The 22,611-nt window shown below is 52.2% G+C and overlaps 1 protein-coding gene across 1 annotated transcript in view; it reads left to right on the forward strand.

The window, feature by feature from the left end:
• The window catches only part of MEGF6 (multiple EGF like domains 6), a gene marked incomplete at its 5' end in the record, with an annotated part of 101,856 nt that overhangs the window by 43,400 nt on the left and 35,845 nt on the right, over positions 1-22,611 (forward strand). The window contains 2 exons of the mRNA XM_074893329.1: positions 2,986-3,108; positions 20,041-20,163. Coding sequence (XP_074749430.1) covers positions 2,986-3,108; positions 20,041-20,163 — 246 coding nt within the window. The remainder of the gene's footprint in view (positions 1-2,985; positions 3,109-20,040; positions 20,164-22,611) is intronic.

Genomic DNA, 22,611 nt, shown 5'->3' on the forward strand with positions numbered 1-22,611 from the left:
TATTTCTTTGAAATACTGCATTGCCCAGTTGACGTGTCTAACCACCGATACTGTTTGTGGAAATAGAAACCGTGTGATAATGGTTACAGGAACAATGGACAGAGCAGGAACAAGAATTTCCTCTTGTATTTGTGAGAGTTGCTCACAGCACTCGGAATCACTTTTCTTACAACACATAAAACAGGGTCCGTCGTGTCACCTGTTAGTGTAGCTGCCAGGGCCGGCGTCTCTCTTGAAAGCAGTTCAGAGTAGGACAATCCATAGAAGTCTTGCCGGATCTTTGCTGAAAGTAGGAAAGCCTTCAACTGGTGAACAGTTACTTCCAGAACTGGTTAAAAAAAACTCTTCCTCTTCCAGTTGTGACAGTAACACACCTTTCTTCAAACCGATACTGCATGTAGGCAGTTACTATACATGAAAGTCTAATTAAAATGGATGGAGTTCCTGAATTCATACTTTTAACACCTGTAGTGTGAAAATCCATTGTCAGCGAGTGGCGAGGGAACGGCTGGGTAGGCTCCTGCTAACCACCTGGTAACCTCTCTCCCACAAAGCCTTTGGAATGAGCCGTGGCTCTCCTGGGGCTGGCAGGGTGCTGCAGTCAGAGGATTAAGCAAATATAAACCCTTGGGGATTTCATTAAGCTCCAGCAGGTCTTAGGATTTCTGAGAAGTAAAACAAAACTTGCACGGTCTGGTGTTTCAGAAGTAGGGAACTCCCAGCCCGGGCAGGACTGAGTGAGGAGAGGCTGAGGGAGTTAGATGGTGGGTCTCTTTGATCACATCAGCCTTGTTTTGATCACTGTCCTTCTCTAACTCTATTCTCGGCTGGTAGTACATATAATTCCTTTTGGCTTGACAGGTTAGCGCGCTACCCGCAGACACCTTTTATTCTGGTTACTGCAGGAGCCTGTTTCCACTGCAGGGCATCGCTGCGCAGCTGCCGTGAGCTTTCCCGCGGGCGGGGGATGCGCTGCCGGCGGAGCAGAGCGTGGTGGGTGCTGGGGCTGCCCCCCCAAGTCAGTGTCCAACCTCTCTTTGCATCTAAGGTGAAATTCCACCCAGCGCTCGCGGGAGCGACCGGCGTTGTGTAGGGCTGTTCAACGGAGCGACAGTTGCTTGAGCCGCGGGGTCCGAGGCGGCGGGTCCCCGGCCGCAGGGAGCGGGATGGGGCTGCTCTCCCAACAGCTCACCTCCGTACCATTTTTTTTTTTTTCTTTCTAACAGTGCACAGGTCCCCCACTGCCTTTGGGGGGGCGTGTGCTCGCAGGGGTGCCTGCCCTTGCCCTGCTCCCCACGGCTCATCAGAGGATCCCGTCTGCATCTGGCCGTGGAGGCAGCAGCGCTTGAGTCGGGCTCTGAGCTCAGAGCAGATGGAAACGGGGCTGGCTCCCGACAGACCGTGAGCTCTGGCGGCTCTGGGCGAGCAAAAGAAAACCAAGATTTATCTGCAGTAGCAGAAGGAAATGTACAGAGTACAGTATGGCCGAAGCATGCATTTTTGGCAAAGCTACAGCTCATTATTCTTCCATCCAGACCAAGTGCCTTAAAACAGTATCTGTCTCCATTTTTCTCCTTTCTTTTAAGGAAATGCTTCTTTACAGAGCAAAAAAAGTAGCTTCTTAAGCACAAATACATTTTTAGAGTGCCTTGCTTAGTGCCAAATGTCAAGAATTTGCCAACAACTGATAAATCTTTTCAAAACCTCCCCGTCTATTCCGCATGTCTAACTGAAACTTGGCATTTCCTAATCCGGGGTTGATCTTGATCTGTAACTGAAAAGAATAAAACGGCCTAATGTTGATGTCCCTGTTCCCCCACCGTTTTGTAGGTGGAAGATGGTTCGGAGACAGAAGATGTTTTGGTATTTCTCCCAGGGCCTGAGGACTCACGGGCTTTGTGGGAGCGGGGATTTGGAGCCCGGCGTGGGAGCAGCTCCCTGGCTGCCTGGCCAGCTCCCGCTGCCCGCGCTTGCCCGGAAAGCCTGGGCAGCTGGTGCCCAGGGGCTACTGAGTGCAGGTCTTGGAGGCTTCGGTCTGTCAGTCTGGGGTCACAGAGCCAGCCCATATGTTGTACATTGGGAGCCTTGGCAACTCACACGATCTATTTTTTTTTTTTTGGACTAATTAAAGTAGCTCTCGTGTGTTTTGGTGAGGTGTGAAAACGCTTGACTGGAAAGCATCTCCAGTGCTTATGAATAGCTTCCAGATGGGCTTTTGGGAGGAGGATGCTTCAGAGTTAGAGGGGAAGTGCAGATTTCTGCTCCTTTGGGTCCCCAGTTGTTAAATCCCTTGGAGGAGCGGAGGGAGCCTGTGTTTAGGTAACAAGGCAAACAAGGGGGGTGGCAATTCCTCCATTTTCACCTGGTGATTAGTCATTCACTCTATTAAAGGGTAATTTGAGAAAGGTGCTCTGTGTTCCCTAAAGGTCTGGCCCACGCCCCGCTGAGGTGAAGAGAAAGCTCTGGTTTCAGTAGGGTAACATGATTTATTCCGGACTTGGGTTACAAATGTTAGTAGAAAGTGTGTACTATGTGGATATTTTAATTTTTTCAACCTTTTAGTTTAGCCTTCTCTGGGTTAATATGATTCAGGCAACTTGTGGGGGAATTTTAGTGGAAAGGTAATAGTAGTTCTACCACTCTGATTTAAGATGAGAAAGTAAAACTTCTAAATCAACAGATTTTTAATGTAAAAAAATTGGTCTTCTCATTTTCATGAACAAGGTGGCTGTTACAGAGTGAGGCATCGTGTTGTGATAACGAATATGTTTGTATCTACGTGAGTGCTGGTGCTCATCCAGGGTAGGAATCTTTGGGGTAGTGGCATCGTCGAGGATGCATCGAGGGGGATCATTTTGTACTGGTTAACGTTCGTTCTTACCGCACTGCAAAGTCAATAATAGGAGAGCAGGGTGTAATAAAGGCAGTTGGTTTTGCTCTTGCGCAGCCGCAGCTCACCCGGGCTCCCCTTCTCCTCTCTTCCAGACGTGAACGAGTGCGAGGTGGGCAACGGCGGCTGCGAGTCCCAGTGCTGCAACACCATCGGCAGCTTCTACTGCAAGTGCGCGGTGGGGCGGAGGCTGGGGCAGGACGGGAAGGCCTGTGCAGGTAGGGCCGGGCCGGGCGCCGGCAGCGAGGGGCTGCCCAAGGACAGGCTTTCGCGTCTCCTCTCTCGTACCCTGCGCGCTCCTGAGGTGGTTTAACAAAGTGCTCCCTTCCCGCTGTGCGCCCCGAGGTATAAATCGTGGTCAGAGAAGGAAAGCCTGACCTGGAGAGAAGCGAAGTTTTCAGGGTGGGATCTGGATCCTGCTGAAGTCGATGGCGTGTATTTTATTGCTTCGAAAGAGATGAGATTTCTCCTTCGGAGTCTGTATCATCACACTGTTCCCTGTCTTCCACTTTAAATCTCCTGCTTTCAAACCCGAGTGGAAGAGAAGAAGCAGTTTTGTGTTTCTAAAATGAAAATGCTGGATGGGATTTGTACTAGCATGGTACTTGGAGCAGGCCTCGCGTCGTACGGCCCCTGCAGCTTGGATCTGTGCTCCTGTGCCCGCAGCAGATGCCCCGTCCCCTCCTCCCTGGGCGTTATCATCTGTGCAAGTGCTGCGTGTTCGCGGCGGCCGGAGCTGGGAGTCAGAAAAATGCAAAAAGCTATTTGCTTATCAGAGCCAAGAACAAGATACTTTTTTTTTTTTTTTTTGAGTATATTGCAGTTCCAGCATTCCCTGACAGTATCCGAGGGAGCCACCTTTCCTGGGCTCCTGCAGACCAGAGCTCGGGAGCTCCCGTATCCTCTAGTGCAACGCGCACACGCCCGCCGCAGGGTGCTCCATCGATGGCTTAGGATGGTCACGTTGCTGTGATGGGCTTCTCGCAAATTTTCGGCACTGGTTTGCTTAGCAGAAGCCCAAAAATAGTCAGAATAATTAACAGAGATTGCTGACAAACTGGGAAAGAGCCATTTCTGTGGATATCGGCTTGGACATTAAAGTATTCGGCAGAAAAATGTCACTTTCTTGCCAATTTGGTACATTTGTCTTGTTTTGTTGAAAATAACTGAAAAGTATTTCCTGGCTCTGTACCACTGTAGAGATGTGTGAAATAAACAGCTCTGCCCTTATCTTAGCCAAGCTAAAATATTTTCAGTTTCCCCAGAATTCCCCTGGTGAGGATTAGCTTCTCAGATGATTAAGAGGTTCAGGATTTTGGTGGAAACAAACAATCCTTTTTTTTTTTTTTTTTCTTTTAGGGGAGACAATGTGAAATCGTTTGCATATATTCTTGGAATTATTTGTAATTAGCTGTGCCCACAGAGCCCACCTGTGCCCCCTCTCTCCCCCTGGCAACCCAGCTCAGTCCCCACTTTGTCTGACTTGGGGCGGGGGGGACACTAAGTGCCATCGTCCTCCTGGAGCCCCTTGCTCCTTCTGCCTGCATTTATTCTGTCTGCAGGTTTTATCATGCAAAAAAAGAGCACAGAAAAGATTAAGCCCTAAATTAACTGAGACTGGAATTTGCATTGGGCCACATCACTCTCATACTCCCATTTTGCTCAAGGGTGAATCTCCATGCGCCAGCAAAGCGGGTGCTGGTTGTCCTCTCCATGGTTTGCACTCCTCCATCAGTCTTATGCTGTGATAGTGGGTGGGCCCTGCTGTGCTCGCCACTTTCTGCATTAATTTTTATTTTTACATCAGGTAAGAAACCCTTTCCAAATACCCTGAATGCTAATGCACGTATGAAGAGGAGTGGACAGGATTAGATCGTATTTGTACAGACAGGGGAGATTAGAAAAGGCAAAAGGCACTGATTAATGTTTACAGTTTGCAAAATATCCAGCTTTTCTTGATGGAAGCCCTGATGGAGCCTGAATAAAGCAGCCTGGGCTCCAAAACATGAGCTTAGATATTTGGAGCCCTTTGCTGGCTCCGTGTAGGACAGGAGGGTTTGGACCTTGCATCTTTCCCGAGGGTGGCTCGAGAAGACGAGTCGCGGGTTCAGAGGGCGGCAGTTCACTTGCTTCACCCTTGTGACTCGCTTCCTGGCGCTGGCCTGGCTCGGAGTGACGTCCAGCTGGCCTCTTCGGAGTCATCCTCTTTGAAGTATCTGCTAAACAAATAGCTACGCAATAACGTCAGCAGGATGGCTTGCGTGCAGAGGCAAAAAACTACCAGGAGCCAGTGTTTGCTTCTAAGGTAGGGAATTTTCTGAAGAAAACAGTACATGGGACTTCCCAACCTAACCTCTATTTAGAACAGAGGGGTGTTTTGGCTCAGGGAGAGCTTGCTGCTTTTCCTGCCCAGAATTGCTTAAAATTACATGGGTTCACTCTCAGTAGAGATAGGGGAAATGGGGGATACCATTGCAGGAGCAAGGGGCAAAAAAAAAGGAATTTCTTTCCTGCCAGGGTGTTGTTGACTGGTTGACTGATGACTGGGATCTTAAAACGAGTGTCAACGTTCTCCTGCAACGCTGCAAAGAAATAGATGAGATTCTTGCAATGTTTGGTTGTCCAGAGCTTGGCACACTTGGCAATGACAAGTTGAGATGGTGACACATGACGTCTTCTGAGCTACAGGACCCCCCAGTTACCCCCCCGCTGCCTGCCGTTTCCCACTGCCAGCTACGTCCACCACGGGACGGGGTTGGGGTGCATGCGTCCGTGCATGCGTCCGTGCGTGCGTCCGTGTGCATGGGACCTCCCTGAAAGGCTCCTGGCTTGGTCTTTCTTGTCCACGGAACAGGCAGACGGGCAGTAGCACCAGTGGCGTTTGGCTCCCCAGTCTGTTTTCACTTCTGAGCTAAAGGGATTATAGTTAGAAAATCCACCCTTGGATTTATTCAGCCCTGGGCTGCTTTGCTAATGCTACCAGGAAAGGAGCCAATTAGCTCTTGTACCCATCTGGGATCTGTCTGACAAGCTACTTAATACTGGCCCTGAGTCCCTGGGTGGCATCAGCTCTCCTCTTTATTTACGTGGCTTGAAGTTGAGCTAGTGACCTAGAGTGGCAAGGAAATCTTACACGCTACCAGTTTTCGTATGATTTACCAGTATCAATAACATACAGTTGACTTAGGTGCTCGTAGAGTGTTTCTGTTGTGTTGAATAGAGGATGGTTACACTCGTAACCGTGAGCCTCTCGAGTATTTCTGTATTTCTAGTTTTATCTATGGTGGAAGGGCTGTCTGTAGAGTGGTTTGGGGACACTGTGTTGGGTTTTTTACAGGAAACAAGCAGGTTTTCTTTTTTACAACGATTTGTGGGGTATGGCAAATTCTAGGGGTGCTGAAGTTCTTTGAACAACATCTTCTTGAGGTTCCACTGCACGTTATATGATAACATTAGGGACTTGAAGGATGTGGAAGCCCCTTTTCTAGATCCATTGGCCGCCGTCAATTCAGGTTTAAGTTATGTCCCAGGGAAAGGAGCTCATTTTTGCAGTGGAACTAAGTCATCCTTCAACTTTCTTGTTTTGCTGGAGGAGGTGTTGCAGAAAACCGGGACCCTTACAGACACTTTTGGAAGTGTCGGTGCGCACAGGGTTCTGCACTAGCGATGGGTGTGATGGAGAGAGCTCAGCCAAGGACGCAGGGGGTAGAGCTCTTAGCAACGTCAGAAACCAAACCTCTACAACATAATTCTCACAAATTGTTGTTTATTTTATCCTTTTAAGCGCCACTTCGCATAGAGAAGCATATTTGAACTTTTCACAGCCGCCTTAGGACAGGGCCATTAGCTCCAAAATGAAATGAAAATTCATGCTTTAGCTGGACCGTGTGTAATAAACCTAATTCAGCACACGGGGGTCTCCATTCATTTAATTGCCAGCACACGTTTTCCTTACGTAGAGGGGTTCAGAAGTCTGTCTGGAATACATTTCAGCGTGTGGCCCGTGACCGGTATGTGTTAAATTTCCTGGGCTGTTTGTTTATCAGACTCTTTGCCAGCACAGCGCCAGGACAGGGCGCCCGAGCTGCTGCCCCACGGAGCCAAGATGTCATGGCTAAACAGGTTGGAATTTGAAGTTCCTCTCAATGTAGATGGATCCGGGTGGTGCCAAACTTCTCTCTGACCTGGAAGACTATCGGGAGACAAAAAAGGGGACAAAACTCCCTAAACTGTAATTGTCTGTTCAAGGGGTGGCCTTTGCTTTGGGCTGGCCTTTAACTGCAGGGGGTGAACCTTCATCTTTCAGCTTCCAAAACTCTTCCAGGAGCTTCTCTTGGGTTGGTGCCAGACAAGCCTCAGCTTGCCGAGGAGTTCAGGGAGCTGGGGCATGCCAGTGCCACGGGCCAGTTAATCCAGGGGCCGTTACAGAACACCGGCCCATGGGGACTTGCCTCTCTTTAAGTTCCCTTTGGAATGGCTCAGGAGGGCTCGACGGCTCTTTTGAAATAAGCCAACTCCCAACTAGAAGGAAGAGGGAGTTCAAGCTCTGCAGCTGGAAAAACGAAAAGCTTTTCACTTTTCCAGTTTGTGCTCGTTCCCGTTTCTTCCTCTAAGCTATTCCTGTGGTATCTTCTTTGGTTAAAATTAACGGGTAAGATGAAAACCTTGCCCGCAGTAGCCCCAGGTAGCCGAGGGCGGAAGGCAAACCCCAAAGGGGTAGCGTGTCCCCCGTGGAAGGGCGAAGCGGGGAAGAGACGCCGAGCAGGAACGGTTGAGCGCGCATCCGCCGCTCGCCCCTCCGTTGTGCAGAGACCCGAGCCAGCAGCTGTAAATCTTCTGGCACCGCTCGAGTTCCCAGGCCACGGGCGCCACGTGCTTTTTACACACCCCACGGGGTGACGGCTCGCGCAGTGCTGACCCCCGAGGTCACAACCCCCTGCCTCAGCCTGTTCCTCTCGCCTCCCCTTCCCTTGCGTTCTTCTGGACTGCTTTCACGTTCTCCATTGGGCTACTTCCTTTTAACTGCAAAATCCTTTTTGAAATGCCAGAAGAAACTTGGTTCAAGGTTTGGGTAATTTTTGGATGAAGATTGAAGCGCTCACGTTTACCTCAGCTGGCTGACCTGTCTGTGCAGGGATGAATCAACTCCGGGACTTAACACACTGTTGAACTGCGAAGTACCACATCGTCGGCTGTAATTTGTTTGGGTTCTGAGGAGAGTTTGGTAATGCTAAGACTGAGTCTAAATGAAATTCCATGAGAGTTACGGGTTCGGTCCTGCTCGGTCCCATTTCAAGAACCCTCTGGACGGTAACGCTCTCCCAGCTGATTTCACAGGAAGCAGTAACGATTGTAACTGTTCCCATACCCAAACCAACTCGTAGTACTTAATCAGTTGAAGTAAATTAGGTGACAAGGAAGCTCGGGCTGGCTCAAACCTGGCCAAGCATAACTTATTACATAAGCAGGATTCGGTTTATGTTCAAGCTCGATGTACTTTTGATACACGTGTTATACCGCAGAGCTGTCTGGAAAAGTCTGAGCCTCTCATCGTTTTTTTTTTTTTTTTTTTTAGCAGTCTAAGAAAATATGAGATTGAACAAGTTTGTCACATAATTTGTTAGGCACCAGCAGCTGCGCTGGCATTTGTTTCTGCAGGGCAAGGAGCGAGCGCTCTTTGTCGGGAGCTGCGTGTGCCCGGGTGGGAGGAATTTCCAGGTCGTGGAGCCCGTGGAAAGGTCCCGCTGGTGCCTCTGGAGTCGGGGACTCTGGGAGAGCGGCGCTCGCTCTGATGCAGCTGCATTCTGGGCAACGTAGCATAGACAGTGTCTTCGTAACATCTCTGAACTGAGGAAGTCGCTCTAAGCCATTTTTCATAGCTCTGTGGCAACATTCATTTTTGCATGTCAACACTACTGGAAACATTTACAGGAAAAGTGTCAACACTGGCCGTGGTGATGGCTTCGGTGTCGCTGCGCAGAGGGAGTATTCCCAAGGAACCCAGCCGGGCCAGCAGCAAAACGCATGATGGCTGGCAGCGGGTCGGTTTGAGAGGGGTGAGGTATTCGCCTGATCGGGAAGCGGCTTCCAGCAGGACGGCGGGGCGCGGCCGCACGCACCGGGGCGCGTCGCGAAGCAGCGCGAGGGGCAGAGGGTTCGGCACAGGGTGGGGGGGGGCAGGTGTCACTTCTGGTGCCTCAGTCACCCCCCCTCCAGCAGTTCCCCTCTTCTTGTCCCTCTTCTGCCCCGGGGTCCCCTCTGCCCCCCCCCAACGCTGAGCATCTCCTCGGGGGGCCCTGGCAGACCCGGGGGGCAGCCGGGGGCTGGCGGGCTGCGGCACGTCGGCGCTTTGCACTGATTTCACTCCTCCAGACCGTTTCTAAAACTTTGCAGCATCTTTCAGAAAGGTTACGGTTTTTTTTCCACAAAGTAACTGACAAATTTTTGGGGTCGGATATTTTTGTTAAAGCATTAATGAGAAGCATGTGGGCCGTTGCAGCGGGTGACTTTTAAGATGAGCCGAAGCGCTCCCTGAAATGTCAGGAAGCTGCTCGTGCTCGGAGCGATCTGCCTGGAGCCCACCTTCCCCTGGAAACCGCTGCAGCAATAGCCTGACGTTGTCATTTTCTTCCTGGATTTAGCTTCTCCCCGTGTTTCAAAATTTTTCACGGAATGCTATCCATTGCAGGCTAAACCACAAGTTTTAATTTGGAACTTCACTACAGCCAAATCATACTGCTAAAGCGCCTCAATAGCAGGGCCTGCGCTCCCCCAGCTCAACCCTGCAAGCACGTTGTTTCAAAACATTCCAGAAAGTTAAATGAGGCTTTTGAGCTTGCCTCTGGAAAATCCAATCAGCTATTCTTACTTCTTGCTTCATAAAAAAGGTAAAACAAAATTCTCGGCTCCGTCTCGCAGGAAGCGGCGATAGGATGGTTTTCTTTGGAGCAGTCGCAGTGGCTGTTCCTCATTCGAGTTAATGAAAATTTGTATTTTTCAGTACTTTAAGAAAAGCCCAGTGCAGGTTTGCTGGGTGTTGCGGATCCATCAGCTGTGGGTTGTTTCGGGGAGGGGTGATGGTCACATCGGGCACCCAGCGGGGGGGGGGGGGGGCGGAATTGCGACTTCGCTGAGGACCAGAAGCCCCCCCCGCGCCGGGGCTGAGGGCGACTGGTCCCGGCTGGCCTCCGGGGACCGGTTCTGAGGGCTCGTCAGGCGCATTTTGGGCAAAAACGCCGCGTTATTTGATGGTGAGGGCATAGGACGGGACGGGCAGGAGCAGGCAGGACCGGGACCGGGGGGGCAGGAGCCCGGCTGGGGAGGGCAGGGGGGGTCCGGGGCGGGCCGGGCCGCTGCCGGGCTTGGCTCTACCTGCGGGGGCGGCGCGGAGCGCAGGGACCCGCCCGCGGGCAGAGCCGCCCCTCCGCGCCGCCCCGCGCAGCTCCGCGCATCACCGCCGCGCTCGCCCCGGGCTCCCGGCGCTTTTCGGGCTTGTGTGCCTGTTGTTTGTTTGTTTGGTTTTCATCTTCTTTTTTTGTTTCCCCCGGCTCCCGCAGCTCGGCACCCCGGCGCGGCGGGGCTCGGGGGGGTCTTTTTCGCCTCCCGAGTGCCCCCCCCCCGCTTCCCGTCATGGGGCAGGAGCAGCGGCAGCTCTGGGTGCTGCTGTGGGGCTTCGGTTTTTTGGGTGGCCTCCCCGGGACCGCCGGCAACCACTACCCCTACCTCTGGAGAAGCTGCTACCCCTGTTACCTGGGGCGTGCGGGGTACGGCGGGGTCCCCGCCGAGCTGAGCCCAGGTACGTAGCGGGGCTGGGGGGGCTGCGGGGGCTCCCCGGCCCCCCGGCGGGCTGCTGGTAGCCCCGGGCTGGCGGCAGCGAAGGTCACACACCGGTGACCTGCCTGCGCCTCCGCCGGGATTTGGATCCTCCCCGCGCGGTACCGGAGGCACCATCCGGCGCGTCTGATACTCTGGAAAGTCCTTTCTGGCAGAGGGGGAAAGGAAGAAAAATTTCCTTCCATCAGCTGCTCTGCGGCTCGGGTACAGGTACCTGCTGTGCAACAGTCCTTTAGGAAACGAGCGGATTCGTTCTGTTAGGGTGTGTTGATTAGTTTTTTCCTCAGCTCCAAGGGATCTCACCCCGGTCCAGGGCAATACGTGAAATATGGGACTGTTTTATCATGAAAAAAGTCCGCCTTTTCTTCTGCGAGATGGGGTTTGCCCGGGTTGCTCGAGTCCTCTCTAGTGGGGTCCTGCAGGGGCTCGGGGGGACTCGGTGGTGTTTGTGCGAGGAGAATCCTCTGGCAGCGGCGACCAGGGGAGCACAGGGCCGGGGCGGGGGGATGCAGCCAGAGGAGCCGCGGCTCACAGATCGCTTCTCTGCACGGAAACGTTCGGGCTTAGCAGGGTCTGTTGGAAGTAAATCCCCAAGCCAGGCGCTGGGAGCCTGTTGCCCTGTGGCTAGTGGCCAGCTGGCGTCTCCCGGCGAGCAGGTGGAGGGGACGGGGTCGCTCCGTGTGCCTGCCGAGGGCACCCCGGCGTTTGTCATCCCTTGGGGAGCGCGGCCAGCCCTACGCTGTTCCAGTGTGGCAGAAGGTAACGGATCGGCCTCCGCGGCTCCGTGTCCCCATCGGCAGGGAGCAGGCGCGCGGTTCTTCCCTGCCATCCCTGGCTTGGCTTCTGGTTGGTTGGTCTGTGAGATTTGCGCTTTTGCAAAGAGGCAATAAACACTTTTTTGCTGCTTTCCATTATCTTTCCTTCAACGTTTCTGTGCGCTGGCTGATGTGCGCTGGTGGCTGGGGCGAGGTGGAAGTTCTGCGAGTACACACACACCTGTTTCTTCCTCGTTGTGTGTTCAGCTGACTTACCGGCGGATAAAGTTTGTGGTTGCCTGAAGATTTAGGAAATAATGGAGAATCTGTGAAGTTCACTAAAGACTTTGGGTGCTTGTGAGTAATGTAGACATCAAGGAATGCATTATCTCATCATGAGATAATCCTAATAAATAAATGCCCTGGGCAGTTGGTTATAGAAGTGATAGCAGAGTATTTGTGAGATGTGCCAGACCTGTGGAAATGGGGTGAGTTGCTGTTTTGTTATTTATAGATCAGATGTTTGTCTCAAACTCAGATCGCATTTGCTGTCTCCATCCAACTACGTTGGCTCATGTGACTTCTCCAAGACAAGCTCCTGAGATCCAGCTCTGTGTCCGGAATATAAACCCCCAGCCCCGCCTTCCCTGCCACATCATTCACCTGATCCTGGTTCTGCTTATCTCGGCTCCATGGATAGGTAGCTCCGTGCACGCTCATGGCTTTAGCCTGACTTTTGTGTGAGGGATGTTTCAGTCTTGCAAGGCTGAGGTGTTTTTCTCGTGTTCAGGAGGAATGTAATTTAGAACTTCAAGCAGAAAAGCAAAGCGCCTTCACCCGGGCATTCTGGCCATTCTTAAAAGTGCTCTGAACCTGGGGAAAAAAGTAACGTATCTGCTGAAAAGTGTGTGATCGCTAAGCCTCTTGTTCCAGGAGCCTGGTTTTTTTTTCATCTTCAGAAAAGGGGTGAATATCCAGACATTTGCAAGCCAAAATCTGACAGATAAACTAAATATGCCTTTCCTCTGAGAAGTTATGTCTAATTTTCCTACGTAGTTTACAAAGAAGTAGGTGCAGATTACAAAATAAACCAAACGCAATCCAACCCACCACAGCCTTCAGGCCCTCCCAGCTGACAACAACAAAAGAAGACAAGAAAAAAATATTCTTCTCTCTTTCCATCTCTGTAAACAAGTGAATTTTTGACGTGTTGCAGCATGAGACACCGTTCCTGTGCACGGGACCTTTGACGGAACGGGCAGATGGAGGGGTGAAACTTGGCTGGGGCAAACACCTCTGCTCTCTCCTCAGGTGGGACGAGCCTTTTCTGCACAAGTCGCTGACACGCACCCAGAGAGGTTCTGGCCCCGACGCTTCCAGGAGCGCTCGGAGCTGCCGTCTCTTCCCTGTGCTGCCACAGCTGCTGCCAGGACCTTGCTCTTTGAGCACTGATAACAAACCAGACCGTTTTTCAGGGAACTTAATTTTTGCCTTTGAATGCAAAGTAGGTCCTCAGGAGACGTGACCCGAGCCAAGGGGCTGGGGGGGGTTCCCTGAAGACGTGTCCCCCCATTCTGCAGCCCCTCACCCTCTGGTGTGCAGGTAGAGCCCCCCAGGGTGGGTGGGAGCTGGAGGGTGGGACACTGGCGTAACCCTGCGGGTGCTAAGGAGGCAGAGGAGATGATCGTAGGCGCGTTGCTCACCCTGAACTTGGTATCGCTGTGGTTTTGGTTGATGATTTTTCCTTTGCTGCTTGAAGGAAATGACCCAGAGGTCAGCAGGTAGTAGCAGCCGTTCTCTGGGTCGTGTGATTTTTACGGTACCGTGCACCAGTTTACGTGAATTCCCACCAGCCCAGGCTGTGCACGCTTCTACGCGGACGTGATTCTTCCATCAGCCAGCTGCAAAAAAGCAAAGCAGGCACGGGGAACTGCTGGAGAGGCCTTTCACCGGCCGTTTTATGGTATGAATGGAGAGCGATGAGATGTTTTGTGTCATAGCGGCGTTTCATTGAGGTCTGGAGTGTCTTAAAATGCCTTTGTGTGCAAACAGGGCTCTGCTGGAGCCTCGTGGTGCTGCCGAGGGGCTAACGGCACCGCTGAGCATTACGTCCTCACACAGCTGACCTGACAGGAGCCGTCGTTGTGCTCTGCTGGGGACTTGCATTAAACCGTCACAGGGAGGTAGACCTGGTGCCGTGATACTCTCTCCACGATTCTCTAAAGTAGGTCAGAAAACAGCACAGGGCAGAGCTGGTCGCTTTTGTTTGATTATGTGGTTCCCATTAGCTCCTGCAGTAGTGACCTGCGTTTCCATCGGTCGGTACCTGCCCAGTGAGCTCCCGTGGCACGGCGCGGGGACAGGGCCAACGTGCCTCTGCGCAGGGATGTCTTCCAGTCAGAATGAGACCCTGCACAGAGAAGAGGGGTAAAACAAAGCCGTGAGGGAAGGTTTGAGCGGAGGAGCGTAGCAGCAAGTCGAGAGCAGGCTGCCTGCTTGTTGTTACGTGCTCCTCTGCTCCGCTCTGAGTAATACCTAATTATCAGCACCATCCGGAGACAGAAACGTGAGCACAAGTGAGAGCTGGGCGACTCTCCCAGCTGCTGGCTTGGAGGCAAAAAAAGGTGAGCTGAGGACAAAGCAAGTGGCTGAGGCAAAACAGTTCCCTGATACGTTTTCACTTCATCAGATTATTGTAAAACCAGCGCATCGGTTCCTGAAGGGCCTTTGGAAACTGCTGCTGTTGAGGATGGCACAGGCAGCGTGGGAAAGCCACTGGCATCTCCCGTCTGCCCAGGAGAGGCTGCAGCGGCAGGAATGCCAGCCTGAATAACTGTGCAGCTCCCAAAGAGCCTTCAGGGCTTTCCCAAATGCCCGTTTCACAAGGTGAAAACAGGGTGTGGAGGCATTTTGACCACCCAAAATGATCTTTCTTCTTTCCTCACGTGAGTCACTCAGATTCCAAGCCGAGGCCAGCCCGAGGCAGGTACCGTTCCTCCTCATCCTGGAGGAGGGAAAGGTCTCGGGGATGAGGCATCGTCCTCTCCCACGTCTGCCCTGCGCTGCTGGACCTTGCCACGGTCAGTGAGGGGAGCCTGGACTAACAGGGCCTGCGATGGCTCCGGGTTATCCGCACCAGGGGCTGTGCAAGATGCGCAAGAGACGGAGCAACACACAGGGGGATTCTCCGTCTAACGCACCCTGGCACCGTTCCGTGCCCTGAGTTCCTAACCCGTGTCTGTAGCGTGGGGCAGCTCCTCTACCTTCGGCCGCCCAGCGTGCCGCTGGCGGTTCGTCTCCTTCCAGTCTCTTTACTTCTTAAAAGTGCTGAATTAGCTTCAGCAAACTGGTACCGGAAAGATAAAGTCACTAAATCCCACACATGCTCATCTTGATGGAGTTTAATTAACCTTTTCCCTGCAGCCCTGCTCTGTAATCCAGGCTAATTGCCGCAGGGATTAAAGCTTGGCACTGCTGTTTGGCCCGACAGAGCGAACCTTAGCAGCGTATCTACTGCCTGTGCTTCCAGCTGGGATCCGTCTCCTCCTCCTCAGCCTTCCAGAGGAGATAAACTGCCTCTGTACCAAATATTTAGTAATTTGCAGAGCTGCTGTTGCCACTTTCTTTCCTCTGACACGGAGCTCTTGTTGGAGACAAATCACAGTATTTCTTCTTGAAGGAGCTGTGCGTGGTCAGCGAGTGCACTTAACCAAAGTCGCCTCCTCGCACCCTCTTTTGTTTTGGTCTTGTGTTCATCTTCCCTACGTTTGGTTACAGCATTACCCCTGTAGACCCATGTAGCTGGTACCTGAGGCCTGATGGATTGTTTCTGTTCAGGGAGGAGGCTGACGAGAGCATCAGCTGTTTCTCGGGTGAGCCCCGTGTCCCTGCGGATGCGGTTTCCTTACGCAGCAGGGCGGTTTCCCTACCCAATAAGCCAAATCCCACTCCCAGGCTCTTGCTGTGTTTGGTTTTGTGTCTGCCTCGGTGGGCTTCACCCGGTATCGACCGTCCCGTCCATGGCGTGGAGCACGCAGGCGCGTGGCCTTGGCGTGCTCCATCCTGGCGTGTCTCTGGGTTGCTCAGTGTCAGCTACCCTCCTCAGAAGAGAAGTCTGTATGCTTCTAATTTTCTTTCTTTGGTATATTAATTTCAACCAGATTTTGTCAGCTCTCCACTAGGAAAATAACCTCAGCGTGCCACAAACCACATCTCACAAAGCGTCACGTAGGTTTTCGGGTCCTTGTACTGCCAAGACGTGCACTGAGGGCAACGTGACCTTTCGTGGCGATGCTGTCCTGGCCCCGGGAGGTGGCTCCTGCTGCTTCACAGTTTGTGTTCTGGGTGAATCACTCCCTGGCAAGCCTTGAGCACGCCTGGGCAGGTCGGAGATGCTGCTGCCGCTGCCGGGGGTGGCCAGTGGACCTGCCCCTTCCCTGTCCCCGTGGCCAATGTGTCGCCCTTCCTCCATTGCCGGTCCCGCTGGGAAGGCAGCTCTTGCCTCTTTCCTCTCTTCGTACTCCGTTGTCTGCTGCAGGGTGTGGGGGATCAGACCTGGGCGGCAGGACGGGCCCCGGCGCTTGGGCACGGCCGGGCAAGGGCCACCCGGGGTGTGCGGCAGAGCGGGAACATTTTCCCTTCCCCAGCATGAGCCGCTGCGGCCACGCGGGCAGGGCAGAGCGATCCTCTCGCATCCAGAGCGGGCCCCACCGCGCCGTCATCGCTGTTCCCTCCGTTCAGCGACGCGTTTCGGGTCAAACCAGAAAAAGCCCTGCTGTCTCCCACAGCTGTGAGCGAGCTCGCGCTCCTCTCCCCCTCTGCGAGTGTTCGTGCAGCTGCCGCGGCAGCCGCAGCCCAGGGGCCAAAAGCGACTGGTCCCCACCAGAAAACGCAAACTGTCCGTCGAGCGTCTGCCCGGGAGGTGCCTCTTCTCTCCGTGCGCTCAGACCAGAGTTTGAATTTGTTTGGGCAAATTGCACAGTGGTGTGATTTCCAAAGACACAAACCTGAGATTTCTTGGGGGCTGACGCTGCTGCCCTCCCGTCAGGGGTGTGAAGGATGAGAGGTTTACTTTGGTCACACCCTCGTGTAGTGTATGTCCAAAAATCTGTTACTGCAGAAGGTGATGAGTGGGGCTCCAGAAGAGAAAACGGGACGTGGCGGGTTACGTGGGGAGCGTGCGGCGGTGAAGGTGATGGGTGTCTCCACAGCTGGGGCACGAGGAAGGACCGGCTGCTTCCCCCGGCCAAAGTGGGACGGGGCAGAGAGGGGCTTTGGGGTGGGGACAGCCCCCTAATTACAGAGATTTAGAGGGTGAAGAATACAAAGGGGGAAGGAGAGACGTTTAGAGAGGAGATATGTAATTACTGAGTATGAGTAATGGGGTGAAAGTAAGAAGTTTATTCAACACATCGCTAACTTTTTTGGACAGTAAATTCTCTATGGTTTTGGATTAGAGTTGAAGGGAAGCAGTGGAATAGTCATTTAAATTCAGACCAGAAAACTTTCTTAGTCTATATAAAATCTTCCCAAACCCCAGTTTTGCTGTTCTTGAGCTGAATAGAGCCAGTTCTGTGCATTAACAGCTAATTCTGCCCATAGGGATGTTAAAAAAAAAAAATATGAAAATACGAAAGTGGCCCCCTCCGCCCTGCTGGGAAGCTGTGCCCAGGCTCCCGCCAGCTCTTTTGGAGTCACGGCCCTGCCGTTCACCGCGCAGGTGAGGGACGTCGCCTTTCTCCCGGCCCTGGGCGGCTCCGGGAGGACCAGTGCCCTTCCCTCGTGCCACCGTCCTCCTTGCGGTGAGCGATGGGCCTTGGGCGATCTCCTCGCCGAGGCGTCACACCTGGACGCCCAAGGCCAAGTTTTGTGGGGACACCGGGGAGCTGCAGGTTCGGAGAGGAGGCGCTGGGGCGGCCGCGCGCTGCGACGTCGCTCCCGACGAGCTGCCCTGGCTGCAGGAGCGGGGAGTGTGTCAGGGGCTCAGGGCTCTGTCACGTCCCCGTTGTGTAAAGCCTTCGCGGAGGAGAAGGATTTAATTAGAGCTAGGTTGCTTTGACAGGCGTCTCAGATTCATGCCACAGCATTTTTTCCCCCCCTGAAAAGCTGGTTTGGATTTGGGTTACTCTTCGGAAAGCATCATTTAAAGCTTATGTTTCACCTCAAAAATCTCTTCATTTTCCTTTCTTTAAAAATTAAGTGTCTTGGAAAAAACAGGAAGAAAATTCCAAAACCTTCTAAAATGCCCAGAGGAGGAATCTAGAGTCCACTGAACAAGCAAAGGCCTGGCATGACAGAAATTACCATTTTCTGCTGGGTTGATGAAGCCCCCAAGCTGCGGCGGGGAGCTCAGAAGGAGCCTGGTGTGGCCATTGCAGCGGGACGTCGGACGCCAAGACCGTGGGTTCACCAGACCTCGCCAGGACAGAAAGGGCAGAGGGATGTTTTCCTGTGCTCTGAGCTTTAGGTTTTACCTTTTTAATAAGCAGTGAGGAGCCTTCTAATGAAAAGTATTCTGAGAAAACAAGGATTTTTTATTATTAGTGTGTAGCTCAGAAATGACAAATCAAACAAGCATCACCTTTCCCGCTTCGCTTCCCATGTCTCCCCTGACCCAGTCCATTTGCTCGCCGCTGGCTGATTTTGCTGGCAATTAATCTGATTACTGTAAAATGAATCTGATTCATGCAAAATTTCAGCGCCGGCTTCAGTCAAGGTTGCATTTCTCCTTTTGCTGTGGTTTTTTGATGAGCGGGAGCTGGGCGACGCCTCGGGCAGGGCAGCGCGACGCGGGCGCTGGGCGAGGGGGAGGCCTGAGCAGGTTTTTGTGCCTCTGGCTTGCAAAGACACAGCCGGGGGCGACGCCCTGCCGTGATTCATTGAGGAAATGTTTCTTTATCTTATTAGTAACAGTCATTGATGAAACGGCGCTGGTTCACTGCTCAGCTTGGCTCCCTGTCGTCCTGCTGCTTGCGTGACCTGCCTCGCCGTGCCAGCAGGAAATGGTTGTGCGTGCTGAAGGCGCCTTCCCGAAACGTGGAAGGTGCACAGAAACGCCAATAGACCCGGAGCTACTGAAGTTTTCTCTCCATGGCAAAAGGAATTGCTGGCTGGGCTGTGTGGATGTGAGCTGGTTCCCCCATCTGACTAGAGATCTTTGGTCCTGTCCGGTCTGAAAGGCAGCGTACATGTACACGCATAGACACATAAATGTCAGGAATTAAGGACTCGCACAGCTTTATCCACAAACATCTCTATTATTTCTATTTATAACCATATGAAGGGGTCTTATGTCTCAGGAACTTGATATTGCCTTTGACAAGCTCCTGAGGTGCATTTTAGCACCGTGTAACTGGGCGCTCTGAGCATTTTTACATTTCTTCTCCGTTCTGGAAGTGATTCCCAGTGCTTAAAGGCGGTTTAAGGTCTGTGAAGCAGGAATGAATCTCCCTTTCTGTAACACGCTGCTGTCTACCTCCCTGCTTTTGAAGCTTTGATAATAAAATGTAACAGGAGTTTTTACCAAGAACTCATGGGCTTCTTCCCATTTCAGCTCCTGAAAGGTTGCTCAGCGCTTGGCAGAAGATTTTTCTGACTCAGAGAATGCCTTTTGTTCAAGGGCCTGTAGTTTTAGCGATAGAACTGGACATGCCCAGTTCTGCCGGCCGGGTGGATTCCCTGGTGCAGGACCGGCTGCCTCGGCTCTCCCGGGCTTGCTCTGGCCGTGGAGCTGGGAGGAGGCGGCCGGGCACCTGCCGACAGGGTCTCACTGTTTGTGTTCTGCCCTTTGTCTGGTTGGACTCCATCGTGTTCTTAAGTGTTGTATAACTGTGACCAAATTGTAATAACTTTCTCCAGATATTAACATGTTTTCTTTCTCATCTCCAGCGATGCACAGCAATTCTGAGCACAGCTTATCACCAGACACCCCAGATTTTGCTGCATTTCAGCAGCAGGGCGAGTGAGTTCCGGGCACAAATGGCTTGAAATGTGTTAAATGCTTTGCAAGGTGCTGAGATGAGAAGCGTGACAGTAAAAGCTCTCACCTCTGGCAGGGCTGAGCTCAGTGGAAACCAGCTTTTGTGCTGCGAAAGGATGAGGCTGGCTGGGCCGGAGGAGAACGTCTGCTGCTGTGGCACTGCGGCACTGAAGGTCGCTGCTTCCTATCGCTTCCTGTCAGTCTGGAGCGTTAGGTGTTTGCTCCCACCGTTCTCCCAAGTACCAAATGGACTAGCCGAGCCTGTTTTCAACACAGAAAGAGTAAGGAAGTGTAAAATATTAGTTAATCCATAATCTTAGAGCGAATGGGGGAAGGTGAACCAGATGAAGGATGGTTTACATTGACTGACAAATAAGATGCTTTTTTTCCCCGCAGATACACCCTTGTCCTTGCAATTTCTCAAACAGCTTGAGTGATTAAACATAACGACATGGCAATCTTGTTCCCTCTGCATTCGTTCCTCATATCTGGAGTCAGTCAACAGAGGATAAATAATCCTGACTTCAGACACTGTCATGCTCACTCCTCTGAATTTTTTTCCTCTCTTCCCTTTTCTTCTGCAGATGTTGATGAGTGCCAGGTCCACAACGGGGGCTGCCAGCACAGGTGTGTGAACACCCTTGGATCTTACTATTGTGAATGCAAGCCAGGCTTTCGCCTGCACACAGATGGCAGGACCTGCATTGGTGAGTCACTGTTTTAAATTTCTTGAGAATCTCTAATTCTTCATAGCCCTCTTCCTACCTGTAAGTAGGTGGCATTGTACGAAAAGCGCTCACACGGGTGTACGTGCTCACAGCCGTCCTCTCTGCAGGGAATTTGTGATGATGGGGATGGATTGCGTGCTCCTTTGTTTCTCAGGATCCTGGTAGCCTTCCCTAACAAGTTTCTATTACTGGGTCCATAACATTTGCTGTTCTTCAGTGTGGACACGTAGAATTTTGACTTCTTTGCACTTCCTTAGTTTATTCTGCTTCGGGAGAAGTAACTCTCAGTGCTTTGGTACTTCTACTTTTGATACAGGGTGTACCAGGTACGGCATTTCCAGAACTAATACATAAACTAGATTATGAGAAGGTTCAAGTCAGTCTTCATTTTTACCTCAACTATTTTTCTAGTCCGCATGGGAGGCACTAGGTGTGACAGATGAGTGAAAATAAGCAGGGCTGTGTGTGGAGCTGTGGCCGTAATAATCTCAAAACCCTCTTCCCTGGGATGTTGGTCACGGGTCTGCTTGGGCAGTGAGTGTCCAGACATGACAATTCAGATGCTGTTGATTTCTGGGACAATTTCTTGAAATCCTGTTGTTTGCCTGCCCCAAACTAGAGGCTCAGAGACACTGGGGTGGAGCTTGGAGTTTGCCTTCCAGCATCTGCTGCTGCTGTTGTTTTTATTAAACCACTTCTCCCTCACAGATTTATTTGACACATTTTTCCATTTTTTGAGGGATATTTTCATAGAAGTGGAAAGAATTCCTGGGCGATGGTATTACAAAGGCCATTTGCTGTTTTTTCTCAGAATATAGTCATGTTCCAGAGTTTGCTAAAAACAACTGTGTGAGCCTGGGTGTTCCAGTTGGGAATGGTGACGTGAGCAGAAAACAAGCCACCGAAGGAAGTGGTGCCCACCATGCCCAGAGCAGCACAAACTGCCCCCGCTGTGGGAGCACTCTAATGAGCTCAGCGAGACGTACGCTGAAGGGGCAAGGTCACCACGTGCCCTATATTTTGCTGAAAAAATCCAGAAGCAAAAGGATCACAAATAAAAAAGCCAGCCATTCCCAGCCCACTGCTCCAGCACTGAACACGTAAACTGGTGTTCGTGGCTCTGCCTTGCTACTGTTTGCATGTAAGTGTGCATGTGGTCTGTCAGCTAATAATTGTCTTGGTAATATGTGGTTCTCTGTGGTAAACAGTGACTCTGCTGCCTCTGCTTCATGGAGTAAAACGTGAGACAAACTGAGATGGGGAGAGTTCTCAGCGGGGTCAGCCCCAGAAGGTGAAACAATTTCCAGAGAAAGTATAAAAGGGATGACTACAGGGAGGATTCTCCTGTCTAAAAGCGATTTCCATCCTTTGTTCTTGGGGCTCACCCGCTCGCGTGGCTGCGCCGGGCAGAGCGTTTCTGCCGGGATCCGGGCAGGCAGGGCTGCCCTGCTCCGCGCTGCTCGCCGCTGCAAACCTGCTTTGCATTAAACTTCTGAGCAAGTATTTGCCATAATGTGCAGTGTTGGAATTCATCTGCCAGAACTAAGGGGTCTCTATTGATGAAACCCGATCTACTACGGGAGTCACTCGGGCAGTTTCTGGAAGCTCTGGGGAGCGGAGCTGGCAGGATCCGCTGGTAGTTCAGCGGTGCCTCTACCCCTGTGATCCACAGAGTACAGGGGAAGGTAGATGCAGACCAGGCAGAGCGAGGAAAAGCTCTTGCTACATAATTGTCCAATGCTGCTTCTAAAATAACAACAGAGCAGCAGACCTAAAAAATCTGACTTTCTCACTTCAGAACTGATAGCTTTTGTTCTTTACACTTTTGTGACAGAAATGTGCATAGATGTGCATGTGTATCACACCTTCATAATAGCTCTGGACTAACCTATTAAGCCAGTTGTGTGGAGGGATGGAAGTAGAAGCTTGTAAAAGCTCAGAACAGGGCACAGTCTTAGAGGTTACTCCTCTGCCGGTGCTTCTGGCTGCCCTCCGCGTACCCAGAGGCGTAAGGTCACCTTGTGCCGCAGGTGCCCCCGTGCTGCAGGTGCCCTGTTTGGTGCTTGTTGCCCGGTGCCCAGCTTTCTGCCCCTATGGATTCTGTACGGTTCTTGGTGCCAGAGCCCCGCAGCTCTCCTCCATCTCCTGCATCTGCCAGGAGCTCAGCATGATGGGCTTTAGTTTACACAGCTCCGATCTGCGTAAATACGGGCTCTTTGTGCCCAGGGAACAAGCCCACCCCGCTGCAGAGCCCTGGCAAGGGAAGCACCTCGGCTGGTGGCGACGGGGAGGCCACCGAGGGAGGGGATGCTCTCACCCCAGTCTGGTCGTTGCACGGGACGTGCTCTCCGGTTCGTTGCCTTTGCCCCCGCTCGGGCAGTGAGCCCGCGAGCCTGGCAGCGCGTTTCCGCAGGTCACCTCGTGGTA

Source organism: Strix uralensis, chromosome 23 (assembly GCF_047716275.1).
Source record: "Strix uralensis isolate ZFMK-TIS-50842 chromosome 23, bStrUra1, whole genome shotgun sequence".
NCBI classification, from domain to species: Eukaryota; Metazoa; Chordata; class Aves; order Strigiformes; family Strigidae; genus Strix; species Strix uralensis.